We start from the raw sequence: 25,080 nt of genomic DNA, 5'->3' as shown, positions 1-25,080 counted from the left end.
GGCTAAAGGAGCCTAGAGAGAATAATTCCTTCTATGTTCTATCTCTTCAGCAAGCTGAGCTGAATAATCGCAAGATCCTACTGCCTTAAATGGATCCTCAAACTTGAAAAATAAGTAAACCACCCATAGAAGTGACCCATTATTAAAGTGAAGTCCTAAAACAACAATCAAAACTACCAATAATGGATTCCAAAGCAGGAATTTGAATACATGAACAAGACTAAAATTTTAGAAAAAATAATTTTAACACATTCTAAAACTGTACTTATGTTACACGATAAAGATTTCTAATTTATTTGCTTTTCTCCTAATTTCCTTATATTTTACAAATTTCCTCCTAAGAGGTGGAGAGAAAAGAAGTAAAATGTAACATATGACACACATTTTAAGAAATTCCAAAAACAAACAAAAAAAGTAAACAAAAAAATTATTCATTAAAGATAATTAAAAATGTAACTAAAATCAAAGCTGGGTATTTAAAAAGTTACTCGAAAGAACCCTTAATAAAGAAGTAAATTATTAAAATTATATTAAAGAAGAAGTAATTGATGAGTTTGAACTTTGTTATGTGACGATTTTTCTGATAGGCTTTATTCCATCCTATAATATAGGGAGAGCACGAAATTTATAATCAAATTTGTAATTGTGGGATATCATATCATATCATATCCTACTATAATACCTACAGGAAGTTTAAATTTAATATTTTTAAACATACAAAATAACTTTCACTTATATAATAATGCTTACATTTTTCACAGCATAAAATTCTACCTAAATTCTTCAGAAAAAAATGTACTATGGTAAGTTATTAAGTCTAATTAAGTTGATATAGATATGTTTTCCAAGTACTCTTTATATCTGACATGGTAATTAGAGTTAATAACAATGTCACATGTAACTGAAAGTCACTGAGAGTAGATTTTAAACTTTCTCACTATCAAAAAAACCCAAAATTATGTCAGGAAATACAGGTATTAGTTAACTTGATTTAGGCATTCTACAATGGATACAGTATTTCAAGACAGAGAGTTTTATACCATACGTGTAGATGATTTGTATTTTTCAATTAGAAAAATAAAAAAATAATTTTTATATCTCCAGGCTTAAGAACTTTAAACATGACAAATATATACAGGTACACACACACACTCCTTATGTGATTTCACACATACCATATATTAGATGCTCTTCTTGCAGCTGGTTCAAAATTCACAAGGGACATATCACAGCCACCAGTCTCATAGAGCGTAGAAGAGAACTTACCTAGCAAATAAATGATTGTTTAAAAAGCCATCAGAACAGTCAGAAGTTTTCCTTCACAATACACTAGATTTCATAACTTTTTACATTTTAAGAAAATATACTATATTCTTCTCTACAATATTTTATAACAATAATAGTAAGCATGTAAGTCAGCCCCAAGTGAAAAGAAAAGGAATGCTAGACAGTAGGGCTAAATGATCCACATATCCAAAGTCAAGGATTACAGTCTGTGTTCTCCCATCAGCACATCCTCAATTCAGGTCATCACCTGAATGAATTCAATGTTACTAAAACCAACCCAACCATTAACTCGCAGGGGTGTGAGTGGCCCTTTGCAAAGTTCCCTGCTTTGAGACAGCTCAAATTGCAAGACAACAAAAATGGACGATGGCCTTCGGAGTTTGTTTGTTTATTTAAGAAGAAATGAAAAGTGCCAAACTAGACCTAAGGAAGTTCAATGAACTGAATAAGCTATAGTAATGTTGGCAATAAATTATAGTATTTAATGAACATTACAAGTTGTATGATTCTACCATAGAGCTTTATGAAAAATTTATAAACAGCAATAGCTATAGCCAAATATCTCTACAAAACTAACAGAAGATTTAGAAATTATATTGGTTGCAGAAGAATACAGATCAAAAGAAAAAAGAACTCTCTTAAAATGAATTTTATAACATGCAATGATTTCTGATAATGGGATTTTAAATGCATTCTTCACCTTGAGGATATACGGTAGTCACATAAATGGGAGGAAATGCAAGTAAAATTACTATGAATTTCCAGGAGGGCAATAAGATGAGGTATAGAACTCTGCAATTATCTGGGTCTGGTCTAGACTGCTTTCTGAGTATTTACGAGGGTTATGTTTCATTAGATGGAAGTACTGCGGTTATAAAGATGAGGAAATCTTAAAGGGCAATTTCAATCTAAAAGATTATTTCTATCTAAAACTCAGATTAGTCCACGACTACGATGTGAAAAGTATGCAATGTGGATTTTAAAATTTAAGTGAATACTTGAAAAACTGACAAAAGGAGCCCTAAGTACACTAATGTTGCTAAGGGTTTACAAAAACATTACTTCATTCTTTAAAAAGACCGGAACCCAAAAAAAAATAATAAATAGACAAGATTGTTTGAGTACTTTGCAAAATTTTATTACTTTATTGTGTGGCCTTTTTTTTTTTTTTTTGGTCAGAATAATACATTCCTGAGATAAAATTAGGAACAAAGCATTCTGTGAAATATGCATTTTGTTCGCTGTACTTTTTCAAGGGAAAGTTATTCTGCGTGTGTATTAATTTTTTCTCCCTTTCAGCTGTCATTCATTCTTAGCACCTCTATAACAGAAACCTGATTAGTGAATGAAAATGCCATGATACCAGCTGCCAACTGTCTGCTCCTTAGAAGTATCACTGAATGTTCTTTTGAAGTGGCTGCAAAAATTGCTAATGAAAAGATTAAATAAAAATACTAAATTGATATTCAAAATTTATTTTCATAAGGTCATTTTTTCTGCTCTGCTCCTTCCTCACTGGCTTGCTATCATTAATATAAGTAGGAAAAAACACCTGATCAGAATCATCAATTACGCAATGCAGAAGAATTAGTAAGCATCAGTTTATTAAGGGTATTTAAGCTTCCCATGAGATTTTTAGTATTATGAATTCCATTTTTGGTATATTAAGAGTATTTGTATGCAACTAAAACCAGCTAAAGATACTGTGTTCATAATTTTCACTTGGAATAGTGAAAGAATATTGTCACTACATTGCCATGTATAAGATGCCTAGTCTTATGTATAAATGTCTAGTATTATACTGTAATTGAAATAATAGCATTTTAAATACAGATAAACTTTAACAAAAACAAAGAATGCAAAAAAAAAAACTTTTCTAGAGAGAGAGGTAGAAACATCTGGTGGTTTTATTACCATCTAAGTATTCAAGACTGAATTCTTCTAACAAACCAATGCCTAACAATGACTAACAAGTAACAAAATTCAGGAAACTGAAGGGAAGCACAGAACATGTCTAAGAAAAGGGAGGCTGTGATTGTTAACAAATGTAGATGACTTCAGCAGGGCTTTATTCTTTCCCTTAAGGAACTTTTGCCTGCATACTAACTTTAGGAACAAGTTTGGGTTCTTAAAAATATATAGGACACTTGTCAGAACAAATTCACACTATATAAAAAGGCTCCATTGTATATTCCCAACTTAACCACAAAAGAACAATTCTGGGCCTCTCTGGTATCTTTTGGGTTTGGCAACTGACAGAACTTCAGAAGTACCAAATTGTATTCAGAAGATAAACATACCAGAAAAACAATTACACTAAAAAATATATAGCTTAAAGTTTCAAAGAAAAACCTGGTAACATTTTGATGTAGCATTATGATAATCTACTAAAGGCAGTTTAAAAAATAACCAAAACAGAAGTTAAGTATATATTGCTATTAGTTTACACAGATTAAGAATACTTTAGGGAGCCGGCGCCGTGGCTCAATAGGCTAATCCTCCACCTTGCGGCGCCGGCACACCGGGTTCGAGTCCCGGTTGGGGTGCCGGATTCTGTCCCGGTTGCCCCTCTTCCAGGCCAGCTCTCTGCTATGGCCAGGGAGTGCAGTGGAGGATGGCCCAGGTGCTTGGGCCCTGCACCCCATGGGAGACCAGGAAAAGCACCTGGCTCCTGGCTCCTGCCAGGATCAGCGCGGTGCGCCGGCTGCAGCGGCGGCCATTGGAGGGTGAACCAACGGCAAAAAGGAAGACCTTTCTCTCTCTGTCTCTCTCACTGTCCACTCTGCCTGTCAAAAAAAAAAAAAAAAAAAAAAAGAATACTTTAGGGACAGATATTGGCCTAGAAGTTACACTGCTGCTTGGCATACCCACGTCCCAAATCAGAATCCCAGGTTTCAAGTCCTGGCTCCACTCCAGATTTCAGATTCCTGCTAATATACTCAAAGGTACCCGGGTCTCTGCCACTCATGTGGGAAACCCAGACTGAGTACTGGACTTCTAGTTCTGTTTGGCGCAGCCCAGTGCTGCAGGCATTTCCACAGTGAATCAGCCCATGGGAGCTCTATTTCTCTCTCACATAACATACATACATAAATTTCAAAAAAAGAATATCTTAAATTTATAAGTTTTCTTGGCATACATAGCAATTTCACACATCTGAGATTAAAACCAGAATCATTTTTAAACTTTAGATTTAAACAAAATGTAAAATTATTAGTGATCCTATTTTAGCATTATTCTGCATTAAGAAATGTAATGACAACTTTAATTATTATTTCTAATTACTACAAACTGAGAAGAAAGTAGGATATCAAATAAATGTCCTTCTCTAGTTTATAATCAAAACATGATTCAACTCCCAGGTCATAATTAATTATATTGAATAGAATGGTCCTGTTATGATTTAAGGGGATAAACAGAAAACAAGATTGGAAGCCAAATTGCAGTCTTGCAAAGATGATACTGGCCATGAGATAGCATTGCTAAAGACAAAAAAAAAAAGTGCTGAAGCACTTCGCATTTCTCAGTTTTGAATATTAAATATGATAATCTATAGAAATGAAATCTGTTAATTATACCAAATCATTTTTTCAAAGTGGGAGAATTTTAAAGGAACAACCATGAGTCAATAATACATGATGAGCAGTAGGAATTCCGATGAATAAAATTGGATAGTAATTTAAAGAACATAAAGACCACCAGCTAGTGACTTAAAGACCATAAAACATTGTGTCTGAAGCCATGAATGGTGCAGCACATTCTAAATGAGCATTTGCAAAATGCTGATTACAGACATGAGAAAGCAGTGGGATTCTGTAAGTTGTCCTATCAATATAAATCCTCACCAAACAACATAAAGCACATTTTAAGAATAGCATTCAAAGGCCGGCGCCGGGGCTCAGTAGGCTAATCCTCCACCTAGCGGCGCCAGCACACCGGGTTCTAGTCCCCGGTCAGGGCACCGGATTCTGTCCCGGTTGCCCCTGTTCCAGGCCAGCTCTCTGCTGTAGCCCAGGAGTGCAGTGGAGGATGGCCCAAGTGCTTGGGCCCTGCACCCCATGGGAGACCAGGATAAGTACCTGGCTCCTGCCATCCGATCAGCGTGGTGCGCCAGCTGCGGCGGCCAATGGAGGGTGAACCAATGGCAAAGGAAGACCTTTCTCTCTGTCTCTCCCTCTCACTGTCCACTCTGCCTGTCAAAAAGAAAAAAAAAAAAAAGAATAGCATTCAAAGAAACTTCCATTATGTTCCTGATGTCACCCATTTTTCTAAAGTTACCTACAGATCTAGGAAGGAGGTGATCACTAGAAGGATAAATCATCTACAGGTCTTTTTCTAATCCTCTACTAGGTATGAGCAACAAAAGGAGGCCTCTTAAGTGTCTTGGACAATCATTTTTCCCTGACGTCCAAAACCCATCAGTTCATTCTGTGTCCTCTAGGCCCAAGTCTCACATGTATCTTAATTTACTTCTCATTTTTTCTACTGTTAATCTTAAGTCTACAAGAGTAAAGAGAGAGAGAGATACATGGATGATAAATTTACAAAGCAGTTTTTAGAAGACTGCTGGAGGACCATGTACATTTTTATGACTAAGTACTTAAACATCAAGTACAACAAGGAACTGTTCTTGAAGCTGATGAGTCTTGTGTTCAAAATGTTATCCCAATGAATACATTATGCTTCCAAGAGAGAGGCCTCTGAGATCAGTTCTAATTGCTTGGATCACTCCCAATTACTACTCAGTGGCAACCCTGAGTATCTGAAGTAAAATCGTGAATTTTCAGGAATGATTCACTACACTACCGCTTACAGGTTAATGGACTTGTTTCTCCCTAGATCAGGAGTCTGCACACTTTTTCTGTGAAGGGCTAGATAATAAATATTTTATGTTTTGTGTACCAGATAGATACATCTTTATAGCAATGGTTCAAGTTTGCCAATCTATTGTGAAAACAGCCACAGACGATGCATGAAACAAACACAGACTGATTTACTTTACGTACAAAAACAGCCATCAAATTGGACTTAGCCTACACATAATACTCTGCCATCCTCTGAGCTAAATCAAGAACCTCAGGCTTCTAAAATCTCTTTAGTTATTGTGCCACAATGGAAATCAAAATACTGTGCAGCTTGTAATATTGTTTCTTTTTTTCAATTTACTTGAGAGGCAAAGAGACAGCAGGAGAGAGCACTCTTTCCCAACACCATCTGTTGGTTCACTCCCCAAATGTCCCCAACAGCCAGGGGGACTAGAGCTAGCAATTCAATTCCAGGTCTCTCTCCCACATGGGTGGCAAGGACCCAGCCACTTGAGCCATCCTTGCTGCCTTCCAAGGTTGTGCATCAGCAGGAAGCTGGAGGTGGGTATTGAACCCAGGCATTCTGATGCGGAACACAGGCATCGTGACCACTAGGTCTATGGCCTAGTGCAATGTGCAATAGTGCAGAGCTTTTTGAAACAGAAGCAAGAAAAGGGCAGATATGAGAAGAAAAAGGCTGGCTTTGATGAGCTTTAGGGAACAGCTGAGTCAATACAGATATCTCACTGCCTAGCAACAATAAGAGAGATCTACATAGATCTACTTGAATGGCCATCTTATTCTCTAATTCCGACTTTTTTTTTTTTTTATTTTTTTTTTTTTTATTTTGACAGGCAGAGTGGACAGTGAGAGAGAGAGACAGAGAGAAAGGTCTTCCTTTGCCGTTGGTTCACCCTCCAATGGCCGCCGCGGCCGGCGCACTGCGGCCGGCGCAGCGCGCTGATCCGATGGCAGGAGCCAGGAGCCAGGTGCTTTTCCTGGTCTCCCATGGGGTGCAGGGCCCAAGCACCTGGGCCATCCTCCACTGCACTCCCTGGCCACAGCAGAGGGCTGGCCTGGAAGAGGGGCAACCGGGACAGAATCCGGCGCCCTGACCGGGACTAGAACCCGGTGTGCCGGCGCCGCTAGGCGGAGGATTAGCCTAGTGAGCCGCGGCGCCGGCCCCGACTTAATACAACATGCCTTAATTCACTGTTAAGACTCCACTCCCAGGGCCAGCACTGTGGCATAGTGAGTAAAGCCGCTGCCTGCAGTGCTGGCATCCCATATGGGTGACTGGTTCAAGTCCTGGCTGCTTCACTTCTTGGTGTTATTTTTTTTTTAAGTTTTATTTACTTACTTGAAAGGCAGAATTACAGAGAGGCAGAGGCAAAGAAAGGTCTTCCATCTGTTGGTTCACTCCCCAAATGGCTGCAATAGCTGGAGCCACACTGATCCAAAGCCAGGAGCCAGGAGCTTCTTCGGGGTCTCCCATGTAGGTGCAGGGGCCCAACAACTTGGCCTGTTCTCTGCTGCTTTCCCAGGCATATTAGCATGGAGCTAGATTGGAAGTGGAACAACCAGGACTCCAATCGGAAGTGGAGTAACCGAGACTCGAACTGGAGCCCATATGGGATACTGGCACTGCAGACGGGGGCTTTAACCCATTGCCTCACAGCACCAGCCCCTGTTCTACTTCCAATCCAGCTCTCTGCTATGGCCTGGGAAAGCAGTAGAGGATGGCCCAAGTCCTTGGGCCCCTGCGACTGCATGAGGGACCTGGAAGAGGCTCTTGGCTCCTGATCAGCCCAGCTCCAGCTGTTGTGGCCTTTGAGGAGTGAACCAGCAGATGGAAGACCTCTCTATCTCTCTGCCTCTCTCTAATTTTGCCTTTCAAATAAATAAATAAATCTTTTTAAAAAATAAAAGATTCTTCTCCTGTGCCTTAATCCTTAGATCAGCTGAACTTTCCAAAACTGAATATACAAATTCATAACCTACTATCACCTCAACATTTGCTCACATTTTATTTCAAAAGGCTATGTCTTATTTCATAAAATAATCTGTACCAATGGGATTTAAATCATCAAGACTGGTCATGTAAACAAAATAACAAGCTGCAGAATAGGAGAAAACGTTTATAAATTGTATCTGACAAATGAATTGTATCTAAAATACCACAAGAAGTCTTAAACCTCAGTAGTAAAATGAACCTCCCAACTTCAAAAATGAGTAAAATATGTGGATATATTTCAGATGAATGCCAATAAAAGCCTCCAAAGATGTGCATCCTCCTTTGTTATAAGATAAATATAAATTTAAACCATGGTGAGGGGGTCAGTGCAGTGGCTCAGTGGGTTAACACCCTGGCCTGAAGCGCCAGCATCCCAAATGGGTGCTGGTTCGAAACCCAGCTGCTCCACTTCCAATCCAGCTCTCTGCTATGGCCTGGGAAAGCAGTAGAAGATGACCCAAGTCCTTGGGCCCCTGCACCATGTGGGAGACCTGGAAGAAGCTCCTGGCTCTTGGCTTTGAATCGGCGAAGCTCCGGTCATTGCGGCCAATTGGGGAGTGAACCATCGGATGGAAGACCGCTCTCTCTGCCTCTCCTCTCTCTCTGTGTAACTCTTTCAAATAAATAAATAAATCTTTAAAAAAAAAAAAAAAAAAAAAAAACCATGGTGAGATGCCATTATATGCACCCAAGTATATAATAGTCAAGGATAACAAGTGTTGGCAAGGACATGACAAACAAGAACTTGTTGGTGGCAATATGAAATCATTTTCACACTAAAAAAAAGTTTTAGAAATTTTACTTACAATATCCAACGTGGAAATAATACAAATGCCCATCAACTAATGAGTGCACAGACAACATACCTGGTGAGCATACTCAGCAATAAGGAGCAAACTAATACACACAACATGATGAATCTCAAAAGCATGCTATAGGAAAAACTAAACACAAAAGGCCACACACTACATGACTGCATTTAAGTCAGAAAAGGGAAGACCTTAATGGCAACAAGCAGATGACTGGATGGCCATGGCCAGAAGCAGAGGAGGAATGGATTGCAAAAGGCACAACAGATCTTTGGAAAGTGATGGAAATGTTCCGTGTCTTGATTTTCATAATTCACAGGTGTACTCATCTGTTAAAACACACCGAACTGTAAAAGTTAAATGGATGCATTATTGTACCTAATTACAGCTCCATAAAATTGATGGGGGAAAAAAACAATGGGAAAAAAAAATACTGAGTAAGAAATGAGTAGATGGGTAAACATGGGACAGCATGTACTCAGTGAAAGTCCCACAAGGAAGCAACCAAGATTTTGGAGATCCTGTTTTATGTCTACATGCTTCATTAGAATACTATTACTCATCAGAAGTTTCCAAAGCAGTATACACTGCCAAAGACAGAAGAAAGACCTGCGGCACCTACCCTCTGCTATTTATAACAACACTTTCCCTTCACTGAGTTTCAGCTGAGCAGTCATAGCCCCACCTCTCTTGCAGTTACAAGGCACCACGTGACTAGGAACAGGCCAATGGGAGGTGAGAGAACATGACAGGCTCATTTTCCAAGTCACAGTCTGAAAGATAAAGAATGGATTTCTGACCTTTTTTAGTCTCTTCCTTTTTCTGTTTGCTAGGAAATGTCAACAACTACAGCTACCACCTTGGACCAGGTGGGGAAGCTGTATGTGGATGATAAGTCAACCTATCTGCTAAAAATGGCTACCATTATTCTGTTAGAGAAATATAACTTTTTTATTAACCACTGATTTGGGCAGGATTGGGGGTTTCTCCATCAAAGAATCTAACCTATGTACATGCATCAACTGACTTAGAATCTTAAAAATCTTTAATGCTGGAAAGCAACCTAGTGTTTCAAAAAGTCCTTTATAGGAAGAGACAAATCAGGTATCTCAACTAGTCCTTGTTATTTTCTACCAACTTCCTAACGTAGTTAAGGCATCCAAAACTTTTGGAAATAATGTTCTAGTTTCCACAGTAAAATGACAGGCTTCTGAACATTAACCAGTGTAGTAGATAAGACAAATTCTATCTATATTTATTTTAAATTTATATTTGTGGGGATAAAACACATAACCCACTGGAAAAATTTTTAAGCTGGTAGATAAATCAATTAGCAGGAATGTACAACAAACCCCAATAACATTTATTTCTCTTGACTGAAAGTTCCATTTTAACATAGTTACCCTAAGGCAATAGTAATTAATGAATGGTTAGAATAGTATTTATTATGAAGGGAAACACCAAGAAACACTTCGAAGATCAGCAGTGGAATTAGTTAACTCATTAAGTAAATCATGATTTAATAATATTTTATCAATAACTGCAATGTCTATTTTAGTATCTAATAACCTTCCACTGGCAGACACTGTTCTAACTGCTTGGCTTAATACACATAATCTTCACAGTAAGTCTTTAATACCTCCCTTTGATCAATGAGGAAACTGAGGTACAGGGAGAGAAAATAACTTGCCCAAGGCCTCAGAGCTAGTGAGTGGTAGTGCTGGGATAGAAAGCCTGGTTTTCAGGATGTCTGGCTCTGCACTGCCTGTCCTGGCAATCAAAGGGAAAATATGTAGCCACTCAGAAATGAGCTGAAGAACGGTAATGTAGATAAGTGCTCAGACATGCTACATGAAAAAAGCAAGACATAAAACACATACAGTAGCACCGAAGTCACACAATAAGATACCAATTCTATTTTAGAAAAGAATATACATGAGTATATTGGAAAAGATTGGAAGAAAAAGTTACAAAAACAAAACAGTGAATGAATATCCCTGAGTGATGAGATCACAAATGACTTAATTTTAATCATTATGTTGTCCACTATTTGTAAACTTGTATTTCTGCTACAAGGATAGTAAAAGTACGTTCTAATTTTATCAAAAGTAAGCATAAGGAGAATATATCCCCTAAACTATTTAACACTTTTTCCTTCCAGAAATAATTTAGAACTTCAAGTGTTTCAGACCGGCGCTGCGGCTCACTTGGCTAATACTCTGCCTGCGGCGCCAGCACCCCGGGGTTCTAGTCCTGGCTGGGGTGCCGGATTCTGTCCCGGTTGCTCCTCTTCCAGTCCAGCTCTCTGCTATAGCCCGGGAAAATAGTGGAGGATGGCCCAAGTGCTTGGGCCCTGCACCCACATGGGAGACAAGGAGAAAGCACCTGGCTCCTGGCTTTGGATCGGCGCAGTGGGCCAGCCGTAGCGGTCATTTGGGGGATAAAGCAATGGAAGGAAGATCTTTCTCTCTGTCTCTCTCTTTCACTAACTCTGCCTGTCAAAAAAAAAAAAAAAAAAAAAGAACTTCAAGTGTTTCAATAAAAATAAAGACTACTTTCACTTATATACTGTACTTAATGTTATTTAGTACTTTTTGTACTCTATAACAATAAAGGATAAAGACAAGGTTGTTGCAAAAAGTGCAGTTTTTTTTATTCTGATGAATGAAAATGATCTACCATGACACAGAGAATTGAAGTATAAATTCCAAGGTCCATTTTAGTACTCTGACTCCGCAAGTCTTCATTATTGAAGAAAAGTACTCATATCATAGCCCGAAATACTGGAGAAGTACATATAATCTTTCTTAAATAACATAAATAATTCTAATAAAATCATTAAAAGCATTACAGACCACCTGAGCCTTGGCCTTTTAAAGTGAAAAATAAAAAAGCTTCCAAATTGTATTTCTGCTTAATAATGCATGGTTGCCATGAACTGCTTAACAAGAAGGACCACAGGATGTTGCCAAACTTCCTTTACCTTCAACCCAAGCTGACGAGCTGACGGCATGGTCAGTGTCAGTATGCTCTGCAGTAATGCAGGTGGTCTCAAAGGACCCTTTTTATGTCAATTCTTTTACAATAACAAAAACAAAAGAAAGCCTTAGGAAAATCAATCCAAGCATCACTTTTTAAACTTCCAATACATTTTTATCTTTTCATTGTTTTCTGTAGGGGGGAAAAAAACCCTCTAGTGCTCTAATCAAATGAACAAAGCATTAAACTGGTTACAGAAACACTGTCCATGATTATGCATTTTACAATTGTCTTGATAAATGTAAAACTGCCTTACTCTCATTTCTTATCTAAAACATTATTTCTATCACAGAAAGATGAAAAAATTTATTTTATCTTCATCATTAACCACTACTAATTTTAATCATGGAAAAATCATTTCACCTCAGACATTTCTTTTGAGATGTTGTGCTAATATTAAAAGTGTAACTATCAACTATAATGCAATACTTCACCATTATATAAATGTATTAGTATTCATTTATGGGAGCACACTAGGATTAACATTAAAAACTAAGGACTGACAAATTTTATAGAAAAAGCTTAGCAGATATAAAATAGGACTTTGTTACCTGAATTCACAGCCTATTACGTGACAATCTGTACACTAAGCCAAAGCTTCTTTTTGTTAGTATTACTGAAGTTTAGTTCAGAAAATACGAAATCAACTGCAAATAATGGAGTGCAATGTAAGAATGATCAGAATGAAGTTAACCTTTGAGATACGACCTTAAAAGTAAACAGCAACATATTACATTGAAGGATTTGAGCATAGCTTAAGAGAAATCTAATTTTCAAAAATGTTACCTTCAAAACATCCATTATTTATGCCACCTGAACATCCCCCCCTCCACCTTTTTTAATAGACTGCATGGAAAGGAAATCTACCTATTAGAAAGGAAAGCATCCATGTTTTTCCTTTTAAATTATGTAACATCATTCAGTTTCTGAAAATAATTATAATTAAATAAATATAATAAATACCTGTAAAATAAAGACTTAAGTAGCAAATATTCCATACTTTGGGAATATCATGGCGAATTTTAATGTGTTTCAATTTAAAGCACATACTCTGACACAAAATTATCATATTACTATTAATTAAACATGAAAATTAAGTCACACAAACAAAAAAATCCAGTTTCTCTGCCAATCCTGTACAGCCAGTTGCAGTTCACTTTTAGATCTTTTTTGGCCAGTTTAACGTACTATGGAACAGGTACATACTTTGGACTGATTGCTTGCTTTATGCTAATCATTACCGAGTATTCAACTTGACAGCATTCAGTCACCTAACGCCAGGAACTAGCTATCAGAAGGCAGTTAACACAAAAGGTAAAATCCAGATTTCAAAAGAATATCCTGTATATCCACCGAAGATGCTAAAGTCACTTATAATCCAAAAAGGACTTTTATTTTCAGAACTGGCAAGGCAGCTCATAGTATGTATTTTCAATAATCTATGTGGCTTTGGTTTAATACTAAAGCTTCTTTAGCAAAGTTTTTCAGCAAACTACCATGTTTTACAGAGAAAATTACCTACTGTTTTCATTCTGTGCTTGATCTGAAAAAAATTTTTAAAAATCCAAAATAGATCAAAATGAAGCCATTTATTTTAGCTAATCGACTACCGTAAAGCCAATGGACAGTGGGATGGTGACTGTAATCTGATAGTCACAGATTCACATCTCCTTTGCCCATGGAGATTTTGGATTAACCAGAGATGAATACCAATATAAAGGTAATATTATATAACTTAATATATTGGCAACTAAAAAAATAGCACTTGCAACTAAAACGTAGATAAACAGAATGAAGTCTATCTTATCCTTTTCTCAAGAATGCTCCTTGGGGCCGGCGCCATGGTGCAGTAGGATAATCCCCCGCTTGGCCGGTGCCGTGGCTCACTAGGCTAATCCTCCGCCTTGCGGCGCCGGCACACCGGGTTCTAGTCCCGGTCGGGGCACCGGATTCTGTCCCGGTTGCCCCTCTTACAGGCCAGCTTTCTGCTGTGGCCAGGGAGTGCAGTGGAGGATGGCCCGAGTACTTGGGCCCTGCACCCCATGGGAGACCAGGAGAAGCACCTGGCTCCTGCCATCGATCGGATCAGCGCGGTGCGCCAGCCGCGGCGGCCATTGGAGGGTGAACCAACGGCAAAAGGAAGCCCTTTCTCTCTCTCTCTCACTGTCCACTCTGCCTGTCAAAAAAAAAAAAAAAAAAAAGATAATCCCCCGCTTGAGACGCTGGCATCCCATATGGGTGCCGGATTCTGTCCCAGCTGCTCCTCTTCCAATCCAGCACTCTGCTGTGGCCTGGGAAAGCAGTGAAAGATGGCCCAAGTGCTCAGGCCCCTGCACCCACACAGAGACTAGGAAGAAGCACCTGGCTCCTGGCTTCGGATCGGTGTAGCTCTGGCCATTGCGGCCATTTGGGGGGTGAACCAACGGAAGGAAGACCTTTCTCTGTCTCTCCCTCTCACTCTCTGTAACTCTACCTCTCAAATAAAGAAATAAAATCTTAAAAAAAAATGCTCCTAATAAATGTCCTTGCCTCTCTAAAGTACAAAAGTATTCTAAATTTAAAATTAAAATGTAAATTGATAAAAATTCTTATTTTATCTGGAAATTATCATATATAATTTTTAAAAGATTTATCTGTTTGAAGGGCCACGTAACAGAGAGAAAGAGAGAAGGGGGGGCGGAGAGAGAGAGAGATCGATCTTCCATCCACTGGTTCACTCCCCAAATTGCAACAACTGCAGCAATGGGCCACACAGAAACCTTGAGCCTGGAACTCCATTAGGTCTCCCACATGGATGGCAGGGGCCCAAGCACCTGGGACATCTTCCACTGCCTTCCCAGGCACATTAGCAGGGAGCTGGACGGGAAGTGGAGCAGCGAGCACTGGAACTGGCATCCATATGGAATGTCAGTGTCACATGTGGCAGCTTAACCCACTACACCGTAACTTTAGCCCTCATATATTTTAATGGTATAAAATATCTTAGCTGACCATTTTCAAGTTTTTGTAAGTTATAGAGAAGGATTTTTAAAAAATGGAAAAAGTCAAGGAATAAACAGCATGTAAGTTTTACTAAGCATAATCAGGGCAACTTATACCACAAATCTTGCCGAGTTAAAGTATCAACGAGATCATCATTTTTATAAGTGAAAGCAGTTATAACATGGATAATCACAATCACAGTAGTAAATGCTTTCAAGCAACTGTTTCTGAATGCCAGGCATTCTTCCTCATATATTTATTTTATCATATTAAACTATATTCTGAACACAAGAAAGCTGAATTGCACAGAGAAAAAAAAACACAGTACTATAAGATACTATTCTTAAATAATGCATAAAGCAGATATTTGAGTGGATATAGATTACTGAGCTTTTTAAACTATACAATGCCTCTGAAAATTACCTAATAATTAATGCATATATTTATATATATAAACAAGAAAATAAACTTTATCAAATTATTTGATATTATATGAAGCTGCCTTTATAATTATACTAAATCTTACTATAAATAATGGACATATCATAAAACACAGAATCATAAAGACTGTTATAATAGATCATGAGAAATTAATTTTGCCTTTCCTATAGCACAAAGAATTCAAAGAAACTAAGGTTTAGTCAAAATCATTATTTTAAAAAGTCAGCATTTTCCCAAAAGATACAAAAATGCCTGGCGTTAAAGGAAATGCTCAAAACATTTTAAGAGAAAACTAAAGTATCAACATTTATTAACATTTTAACTATTTATTAATAGACATAATCAAAAGGCAAAGTAAAATAAGAGTAGAAAGAAATAGGAAAGGAAAAAAGCAAAAGTCAAATTTCCTTACACACAAGGCAAATTCTATATAAAAAATGTCCCTATGCATAACTCTAAAATGAAACTATCTTGAAAAAGAATTGCAATCATGGTTACTCATTATCTGCTGCATTAACCTTTTGTTATCACCAAGATTACATAAGGCCTGCATACCAAGTTCATCGTGCAAACTGCTACCGCCTACAGTAGATGCATTGTCATGTGATGCTTCTAAGTGGACACTCCCATTTCTCACCAGCAAGGAGGCACTAGCACTGAGCACTGCAGCCTGGGAAGGGGGGCGGGACTGGACTTTGACCTGGGCTGTGGACTGCTGGCCTTGCTGACCATCTTGAAGGCTAGGAAAAAACAGGGATTGGGGAGACATTACAGGAAAGAAAAGAGAAAACAATATCTAGAATGAAAACTAATTCAACAAGACACTTTTCAACATAACCTAAGAAAGAGCCAACAACTCTGAAAACTATCCAGATTGAACTCATACTACCAACTAAAATCTTCCTGTCCTTACAAACCAGATGTGCAGTGCTAAAAGTGGTAAACATTTCATGCACATGAAATGAGCTCATCTGTGACTTTTTTCACCTCACGTCAACTAAATTCTAATGTAGTAAAAAGAAAGCAGCAAAGAATAATCATGAGTACATTCAACTTAAGACAGTATTTCGAAAAATTCATGGAAAATGCACATTATCATTTAGTTCCACTTTTCCACAAATTTTGAAGTCCTCGCATGTGTGGGCTGCAGCTGGTTCCTAACAATTAATTTTTAGTTAAATATGTACTTTTATTTAGAATCTTGTAATAATTCTAGAATCAACCTTTCAAATATCCTGAGAAATCAAATTCACAATCAAACCATGTTTCTAAACACTTGAAAACTAAAGAATATTAGATGCAACCAAGATTGCAATTTTGAATAGAAAGAAAAGCACAAACTGGTGCAAGACAAGCCAGAATAACTGACTCAACCAAATGAAATACAGTCAAATACAATTACAGGTTGAGCATCTCTGATCTGAAAATCCAGAATGCTCCAAATCCAACATGATGCCACAGTGGGAAATTCTACAACTGACCACACAGGACTGGTCATAGTCAAAATGCAGGTGCATTAAAAATACCATATAAAACTGCTTTCAGGCCATGTGTATATGGCTCACATGAAACATAAGTGAATTCTGTGTTTAGACTTGGGTCCCATGCCCAAGACATTTCACTATGTATATGCAAAGACTCCAAAATCTAAACACTCTGGTTCCAACCATTTCCATACAGGATACTCAACCTGCAATATAAAATGTTATTATAAACAGTCTACATATTTCAGAATGAAGGTCACATGCTTTTTATAATTAGGGTTAGTTGACAATTACATTTAACAAGCTTTATTTCCCTTTCCAATCCAAAAGGGCAATCTCATTAGCAAGGATTCCTCACTTTAGACAATCTTAAAAGTAATTTGTTCCCTCAAAGGATTCTAGTCTTTTCTAGATTGTATAAAATTTCAAAATTACCTAAAGGCTAGGACTGTGGCCCGTGGGTTAGGCCACTGCCTGTAACACTGGCACCCCATAGCAGAGTGCTGGTTCAAGTCCCAGCAGCTGTGATCCCAATCCAGCTTCCAGCTAATGCACCTGAGTAAGCAGCAGACGGAATGACTGCATCAGCACCTGCCGCTCATTTGGGAGACCGGGAAGAAGTTCCTGGCTGCTTGCTTTGCCCTGGCCAAGACTTGGCTGTTGTGGCCATTTGGGGAGTGAAGGAGTGGACAGAGGTTCTTTCTGTCACTCCCTCTCCATCACTCTTTCAAATAAATAAATAAAATCTTTAAAAAGAATTAGAATTTTATTACTATAACATTTTAATTATTTATAAAATTCATTTAAATAATGAAGAAATCATATTCTTCACTCATTTTGTATTTTTATATATTTGTAAACTTATTTAAAAGACTGACTTAACACTTAGTCCAGCAGTCAAATTTAAACTGATGAAACTCGTGAAAACATCATTCTGTACATGGTGTTCACTGCATCTCTGCCCTCTATCAATTCAAGTTTACTTTTAACAGTTCTGGAGACTGTTACCAAAACTATCTGGCCTCATGGTTTTAGATCCCTGTATTCCCTATCATAGTGCTGGTTCAAGTCTTGGCCACTCTAGTTCCTATCCAGCTTGGGAAGGCACTGGATGATGGCTCAAAGGCTTGGGCCCCACCACCTGCGTGCTAGACTCAAAAGGAGTTCCAGGATCCTGATTCAGCCTGACCCATCCTTGGGTGTTGAGGGATCTCTCTCTCTGTCACTCTTTCAAGTGAATAATAAATAATCTCAGGGCCTGTGTGGGTAAAGCCGCCACCTGCAGTGCCAGCATCCCATATGGGCGCTGGTTGGAGCCCCGGTTGCTCCACTTCTGATCCAGCTCTCTGCTATGGCCTGGGGAAGCAGTGGAAGATGCACTTGGGCCCCTGCATCCACGTGGGAGAGCCAGAAGAAGCTCCTGGCTCCTGGCTTCGGATCAGTACAGTTCTGGCCTTTGAGGCCAACTGTAGAGTGAACCAGCAGATGGAAGACCTCTCTCTCTCTGCCTCTCCTTCTTTCTCTGTGTAACTCTGGCTTTCAAATAAATACATTTTTAAAATAAATAATCTCTACTTTTTTTAGAGAAAAATAACAAAATGATTTTGCCTCAAACAAAAAGAAGAGTGCCACTTAGGATGGCCTTACTCAGTTACTTTATAATTTTTCCTGCGTATCTCTTCCCTCTAATCCTTTGAATTCACTGTAATGGTTTGTCTGGTTCCTTTAAAACAAACTCAGCTGCTGAGATGACTCTGAAATAAAAGGCTAAACAGAAAACATTGTATATATTGCTTAAGCCTCCGGTTATGACAATGATCGTCTGATATAGTTGCCTGTGAGCATTTAAATGAATTATAACTTTAGCTCCTGGGTCACACTAACCAAATTTCAAGTGTCCAATAACCACAAAATGCAGCTAGCAGCTACCATGGCTTAATGGTTTCCAGAGTCGGCAGTTGCTTGTAATTGGTGTCCATTATATGAGGGCATATTATAGAATATTTCCACTATCACAGACACGTCTCCTAACTAGTACTACCATGAACATTCATTTTGCAGGCTTCTTTTACAGACACTGAAGAGTACACACTCTAAGTAGAGGCCACAGTATGGAAGCAACCAAGTCTGCAAAATGTCAACTCTTAGAGACACTACTTTTCTTAATGTGTACCTATAAAGGTATTTAATAACTTGTCTGAACTAGAATATTTGTAAAATGGACACAAATCTAGTGATGATCTTGGGACAGATAAGCTTTTATACTTCATACACACAATAATTAATCTTTATCACTCTTCCCGACACGCTATCTAAATTTATGCACAAACCTTACTAAAATGAACAAATTTCACAAGGGCAAAAATAGTGAGGAAAAAGTGTTTGAGTAGTTCAAGTGCTGTGCTCTGTCAGACTGACTTAGAAGATAGAAGGATTTTATAAGAAATAATACTCAAACTTTTTCTAGCAATTTTTCCATTTTCAAGTAATAAGCAAAGAGCTATACGGCAATTAGCTATGTTTTAATGTGAACATACTTTAGAATATACTAACTTCAAGATGAAGATCCAATATACTCATAGATGCAAACAGAAATAAAGGTTTACAAAGGTCAGGTATGGGTAGACACTGTGGTACAGTTGGGTTAGCCTGTCACTTTGGACTCCTACATTCCACAGTGGAATGCTGGTTCAAGTCCTGGCTCCTAAGATTCTGATCCAGCTTCCTGTTAATGTGCTTGGGAGGCAGCAGGGACAGTTCAAGTAGCTGGGTCCCAGCCACCCACGATGGACACCCAAATGGAAGCCCAGGCTAGAGATTTGGCCTGACCCAATCCCAGCTGTTGTGGGCATTCAAGGAGTGAGCCAGAGGATGTATCCTCTCTCTCCCTCTCAGTCATTCTGCCTTTCAAATAAATAATCATTGAAAAATAGAGGACAAAGAAAATAATGGGCAATACATGAAAATCAATTCCAGAATAAACAAATTCTACAAAATCTATGAGATTATAAACATGTTTTTGGACATCAAAAATCGGTAATATTTATGCTCCTATATATCTTATCTCTGAAATCCTTCAACAACAAAAAAGGCCTGTCATCTTTGCATAAATTGTTAGGAAACATACCTGAAGAGCTGCATTTCATTCTAAGCTATTAACTGGCATAAATAAATCGTTCTTACAGTTCTAATTATATGTCAAAACTTTCAATTTGAGAAATGGTAGCTACTATTTTGTAACACATCAAAATGACGGACAGAAATTTTGGTCTAAAACAATTAGCTACTGCTAGCATCACTGATCTCCACTCACACTAATTAGTATTTCTAATTTAAATCACAGAAAAAAAGTTGGTCTTAGGCTTTCCCTCCTCTATACCACTTCACTGGTATTTGACACAATCTGCCTCATACTGTTAGTTACTGTTCTGTGTCTCTCCAGCCAAAGTGTAATTTCTACTAAAAGTATGACGGCATCCTTCCCATGAGTCTTCAGAGTCCAGAGAAGATACTGTCTTGAACATAGCTACAACCCACCAAGATTTAGTGGGTTCATCTCTGAGTACCACAAAATGATTCCTTATTCACCTTTCCCCAAAATACACTGATAGTTTCTAACTAATAAAAAATTCAAAAAAGTACCACATTTAGGTTGATAAATATAGGTCATCTAAACTCTCAATAATGTGTTAGAAATTAAAAAAAATTTAGTAAGCGGGAAACATTAGCAAGAGCCTACAAAACCTACCTACAAGGTTAACAAAAATTTTTTTAATGCTAAAATTTTTTCTAATAAGTAATATAAAAATACACACAGCTTTTCTTTACAAGGAAATTGATGATTCACTTCCAACCCTTGAAGACATGTATTTTACCAAGTTGCTTTCTGAATGGTCATTTATTTAAACTACTTATTAAAGTTTAAAATAAGTTATATTAGTTCCCTTTGAGGATTTGTTTTCAGTTGCTTTCACTTCAATTACCAATGGTGAACCATGGTCAGAATATATTACATAGAAACTTTCAGAAATAACTCAAGTTTTTCAACAACTTGTATTATAATATATTGTTATAATACTCCACCTTATTATTAGTTATTATTAATGTCTTATGTACTTAATTTATAGACATTAAACTTCATCATGGGTATATATGTACTGTACAGGGAAAACATACTACATGTAAGTTTCATTATTATTTGGCAATATAGGGGATGACTGTAGATTTTCCTAGAATTTATATAATTGTAATGAAAGTATTTCCATTATCTATTCTATTTCTTTCAGACAAATTTCCAAATTTTAAATGACCATGCCATCCTATATCTATTTAAACATGATATCATTCTGTAACACACACTGAGAAATAACATCAACACACTTTACCTAAATATTATCATAACCACAAAAGATGATTTTATAAATTGGTATTTTTTTCTAATCCCTCAGCAAATTTTATCTTACTTACTTCATCTGTAATAGGGTCATCTTATTTAAGATACATACAATTTTTGTACTGAAATACCCAAAAGTTATAGGCTCTCTACCGTAAGACTGCTTTCCAAAAACTCTAATATGAACTCTTACTAAGTGTTACATTACATCCTTCCTTGGGTAATGATATATTTAAGACCCTATGAAAACAGGACAATCCTATGTGATTAGCTAGAATTAGAACACAGCTTCCTAATACTCCACCAGATAGATAAATAAAACTATCTTGTCAACATTTGTTTGGTGAGTGGGATCCTACAGGCTCATTTGAGGCAAAGACTGAAAGGATTTTTAAAGACTAAAAAGAGAAAGTTAAAAAAAGTTATGAGCTCTGACTTTCAAAAACAAAATTATGAAGCACCAACATAGAATGAGCAAGAAAGTTTGTCTATTGCCAAATATTATTATAAAAGGCGGGGGGGATAAAATGCTGAGCTCTTTCTGCATGTTGGAGCTATGTCCCAAATCCACCAGCAGGAAGAAAAGCACTTCAAGCAGGAAAGGAAAGGAGACAGAAAGGAACAGGAGGGTTCACAAAAGCAAAGCACTCAGAAATGGTTTCATTAGCAAGTATTTCTTTTAAGTTGGTGGCCTTCCCATTTTATATGTTAAATGTTGGCTTACCAAAGCCATTTCTTTTTATAGAATTATCCATTATTGAAGGACTCATTGGGAACATGACCTGTGAGAGACATGAAGTTCCTGACTGCAATGTAAACTATGGAAAATAATCAAGTCTTGAATATCAAGGGAATATGAATTAAAAGTAATAATTAAAGAAAAAAGGACTTTACTCAAAAGCAGTAATTTCATTAAATGCTTTGGCAGGGAAATAAGTTTTATAGTGGCGCTACTTGGTACAAGTAATATTATTATTATGCACTACTGGGTGAGTGTTGTGGTGCAGTGGGTCAAATCACTGCTTGGGTCACTCACATCCCATTTGAAAGTGCCAGTTCAAGTCCCAGCTTTTCTGTGCTACCAATCCATAGCTTCCTGCTAATGCACCTGAGAAACAGTAGATCACCCAAGTTCTTGTGTTCTTGACACCCTTGTAGAGACCAGGGTGGATCCTGACTCCTGACTCGTGACTTTGACCTGGCCCAGCCCTGATTGTTCTGAAGTTTTGGAGAATGAAACAGGGGATGGAAGACCAATCTCTCAATCTCTGCCCCAACCCCACCCCAACCCCAATCCCTCATTTCCCTCCCTCTGTTACTGTGCCTTTCAATTAAATAAATATTTTTTAAATGTATGAACTACTTAAGCAAATACATGTGTTCATGTCCACATTTGTTCAAGTTTTTTGAACAGATTTTCACATTTCTAATTTGAGGCATGGTCTCTTTAGATTTGATACAATAAACCACTAAATTTTTAATGGAAATTTATTCCCAATATAAATAACAGGTGTTTTCTTGGGAATACAGGAAAATATGAAAGTGTTTAACACACTGTAGAGGCTGGGAATTTCACCTCAGATGTAGTATCAATATATACACAGATTTAAAATGTACATATAGGACCATACTTCATGTAAGTTAATATTCAGCCATGTGTCATTTTCTTGGTTACAGTGAAAAAAAAAAAAAACCACCAAGTTCTAAGTAAGATAAAGTAAATCACTTTTAATGAAATAAATCAAACTGGCTTATCAGGCTGAGATCAGTGTCTGTTATTCCTCAAAAAACTCATCATTTGGTCTCATATTTCTTCAACATCTTGGGAAAAGATGTTGTATTATTGTTGGATTAGAAAAAAAAAGAAAAACTGATGCAAGTTTTTCTACTATTTACATTCTATAACTAAAGTGATACTGCAATTAAAAATTGAGTAAACCAACCTAATCATTTTGTTTAGTGCGACATAAGGCATGCAAGATGCAATAGGCTCAGGGTCACATGCAAAGAAAAGTCTGTAAGACCTAAAATGCAAAGGAGACAAACAGAAAGAAAAAGCAAAATCCAAATGCTCTCTTGGGTCACAGGTAAGGTCTGTTACATGCATGCTGAACTTGGTGGAATTTCAAAATACCATACCTTAGGGGTGATCCGATGAGCAAGGTAGGAGGGGTAGGGTTACTCCCTGCATTGTGCCGGCGCCGTACTGCCTGGCGCCTAAATGTGCTGCGTTCACGGCGAAATGACACCGCCTCCTCGCTGGCCTGTGCTGCTGCATCAAGACACACTTAGGTCAAATAGGAGCCTAGGTCAGAGATGTACATAGCAGCTGAGCCTGTCTTTCCCTTGACTTCCCACCCTTATGGGTAAAGGGAACTTAGCTAATTACTCCAAACTGTTTGCCTCTGTATACTGTTCACCTATCATTATCAGGAAATACAAAGTCGTATCATTTATTTAAAGATACTTGTTTCTTAGAAAATGGTTTTGATCTACAACTAGTTCACTCTCTTCTCTTCAACCTCAATTTTAATATTTCAGTTACTTTAAAACTCTTCTTGAAGGTCTCACATATTATTGTCTCATATTCCTCTAGTCTCCCTTACATTGTCAGAGTTTTTGTTAGTTTCTAGTAACAGGAATGGGGAATTAATTTCCTACTCTCATAAGAATAATAAAAAGCAGTAAAGATGTTCCTCAATTTACAAGGTGGTTGTGTCCTAACGAACCCATTCTAAGTTAAAAATATCCTAAGTAAAAAATGCATTTAATAGACCAATGCTACTACACATCACAGCTTAGCAACACAGCACACTGCAAAGTATCAGCTATTTCCCCTCATGACCACAGGGCTGACTGGGAGTTCTGCCTGTTTCTACTGCCCACTGCTAACCCAGGAAAAGAGCAAAATTTGAAATTCAAAGCATGGTTTCTCCTGAGCATATATCATTTCCCCACCATCCTAAAACAGAAATGTTGGGGGTCAAACAACTATAAAGTTAGGAATTCTTTGTACTTCACTGTCAATGTCAAGAAGCCGGTAATAAGTTTATTCACAGTACGACAGGCTGTAATTCTGGCAACATTAAATGAAATCAAACTAGTTTGGTAAAAGTTTAAGATAGCATGAATATACCTTAACTAAAAGATACTTCGGCAGTCATCAAACTTTATTCAACTCTACACCCTTGGCCCTGGCCCCCTCAATACCAGAAAGCAAGTAACAATAAAATGGGGAATAAAGAAACTCATAACTTAATTTGGAAGCAATAAAATATAAACTAAAATCAAGTATTACAATGAGGAAAATCATAACAATGTCAAAGAATTATATAGACTTTATAAAAACATACTAACTGACCATTTAATCACACTTAAGATTTCTAAAATAAAATGCAAAATGATTTTCATGTTTCCAAATTTAAAACAATTCTTGCTCCCCAGTGATCTAAATATCCCAAGAATCATTTTAATTTTGAGAATGAGTATTTTGATGCTAAATATGAATAAAGACAAAACACGTTAGTGTAGAAACATTCTTTCCAAACATGAAAAAAATTGTTTAAATGTGAAAAAGCTATTACTTCTGGGGTAAATGCTTATATATATCAAAATTATTTATGGCTTATGAAAACAAGTGATATTGATTCAATCTGTTCATCAAGAACTGTGCTGTCCAGTAATGGCAGCCACTAGCCATTTGTGGCTCTACATATGAATTAATTAAAATCAAAGTAAAAACTTCCTCTGATTCATGAACCACATGACAAGCAAGCAGTAGCTACATGCAGCCAGTGGCTACCATCATTAGACAGTGCAGATATAA

The 25,080-nt window shown here is 37.4% G+C and overlaps 1 protein-coding gene across 12 annotated transcripts in view; it reads right to left on the bottom strand.

Moving 5' to 3' along the window:
- Positions 1-25,080, bottom strand: part of PCNX1 (pecanex 1) — a 188,341-nt gene that overhangs the window by 88,047 nt on the left and 75,214 nt on the right. For 7 of the 12 annotated variants that reach the window (XR_007911684.2, XM_051826049.2, XM_051826054.2 and 4 more), the window contains 3 exons: positions 23,394-23,526; positions 15,933-16,117; positions 1,176-1,266 (listed from right to left, as the gene is read on the bottom strand). Coding sequence is in view for 11 of the 12 variants with exons in the window: in XM_051826049.2 (XP_051682009.2) it covers positions 1,176-1,266; positions 15,933-16,117; positions 23,394-23,526 (409 nt within the window). In the remaining variant the exon portion in view is untranslated. The remainder of the gene's footprint in view (positions 1-1,175; positions 1,267-15,932; positions 16,118-23,393; positions 23,527-25,080) is intronic. The other 5 variants (XM_051826055.2, XM_051826056.2, XM_070065176.1 and 2 more) reach the window with 2 other exon arrangements.

The sequence above is a fragment of the Oryctolagus cuniculus genome, chromosome 20, assembly GCF_964237555.1.
Source record: "Oryctolagus cuniculus chromosome 20, mOryCun1.1, whole genome shotgun sequence".
In the NCBI taxonomy this organism is placed as follows: Eukaryota; Metazoa; Chordata; class Mammalia; order Lagomorpha; family Leporidae; genus Oryctolagus; species Oryctolagus cuniculus.
The sequence above is the reverse complement of the archived record's forward strand: the minus strand, read 5'-3'. Positions and strand labels throughout refer to the sequence as shown.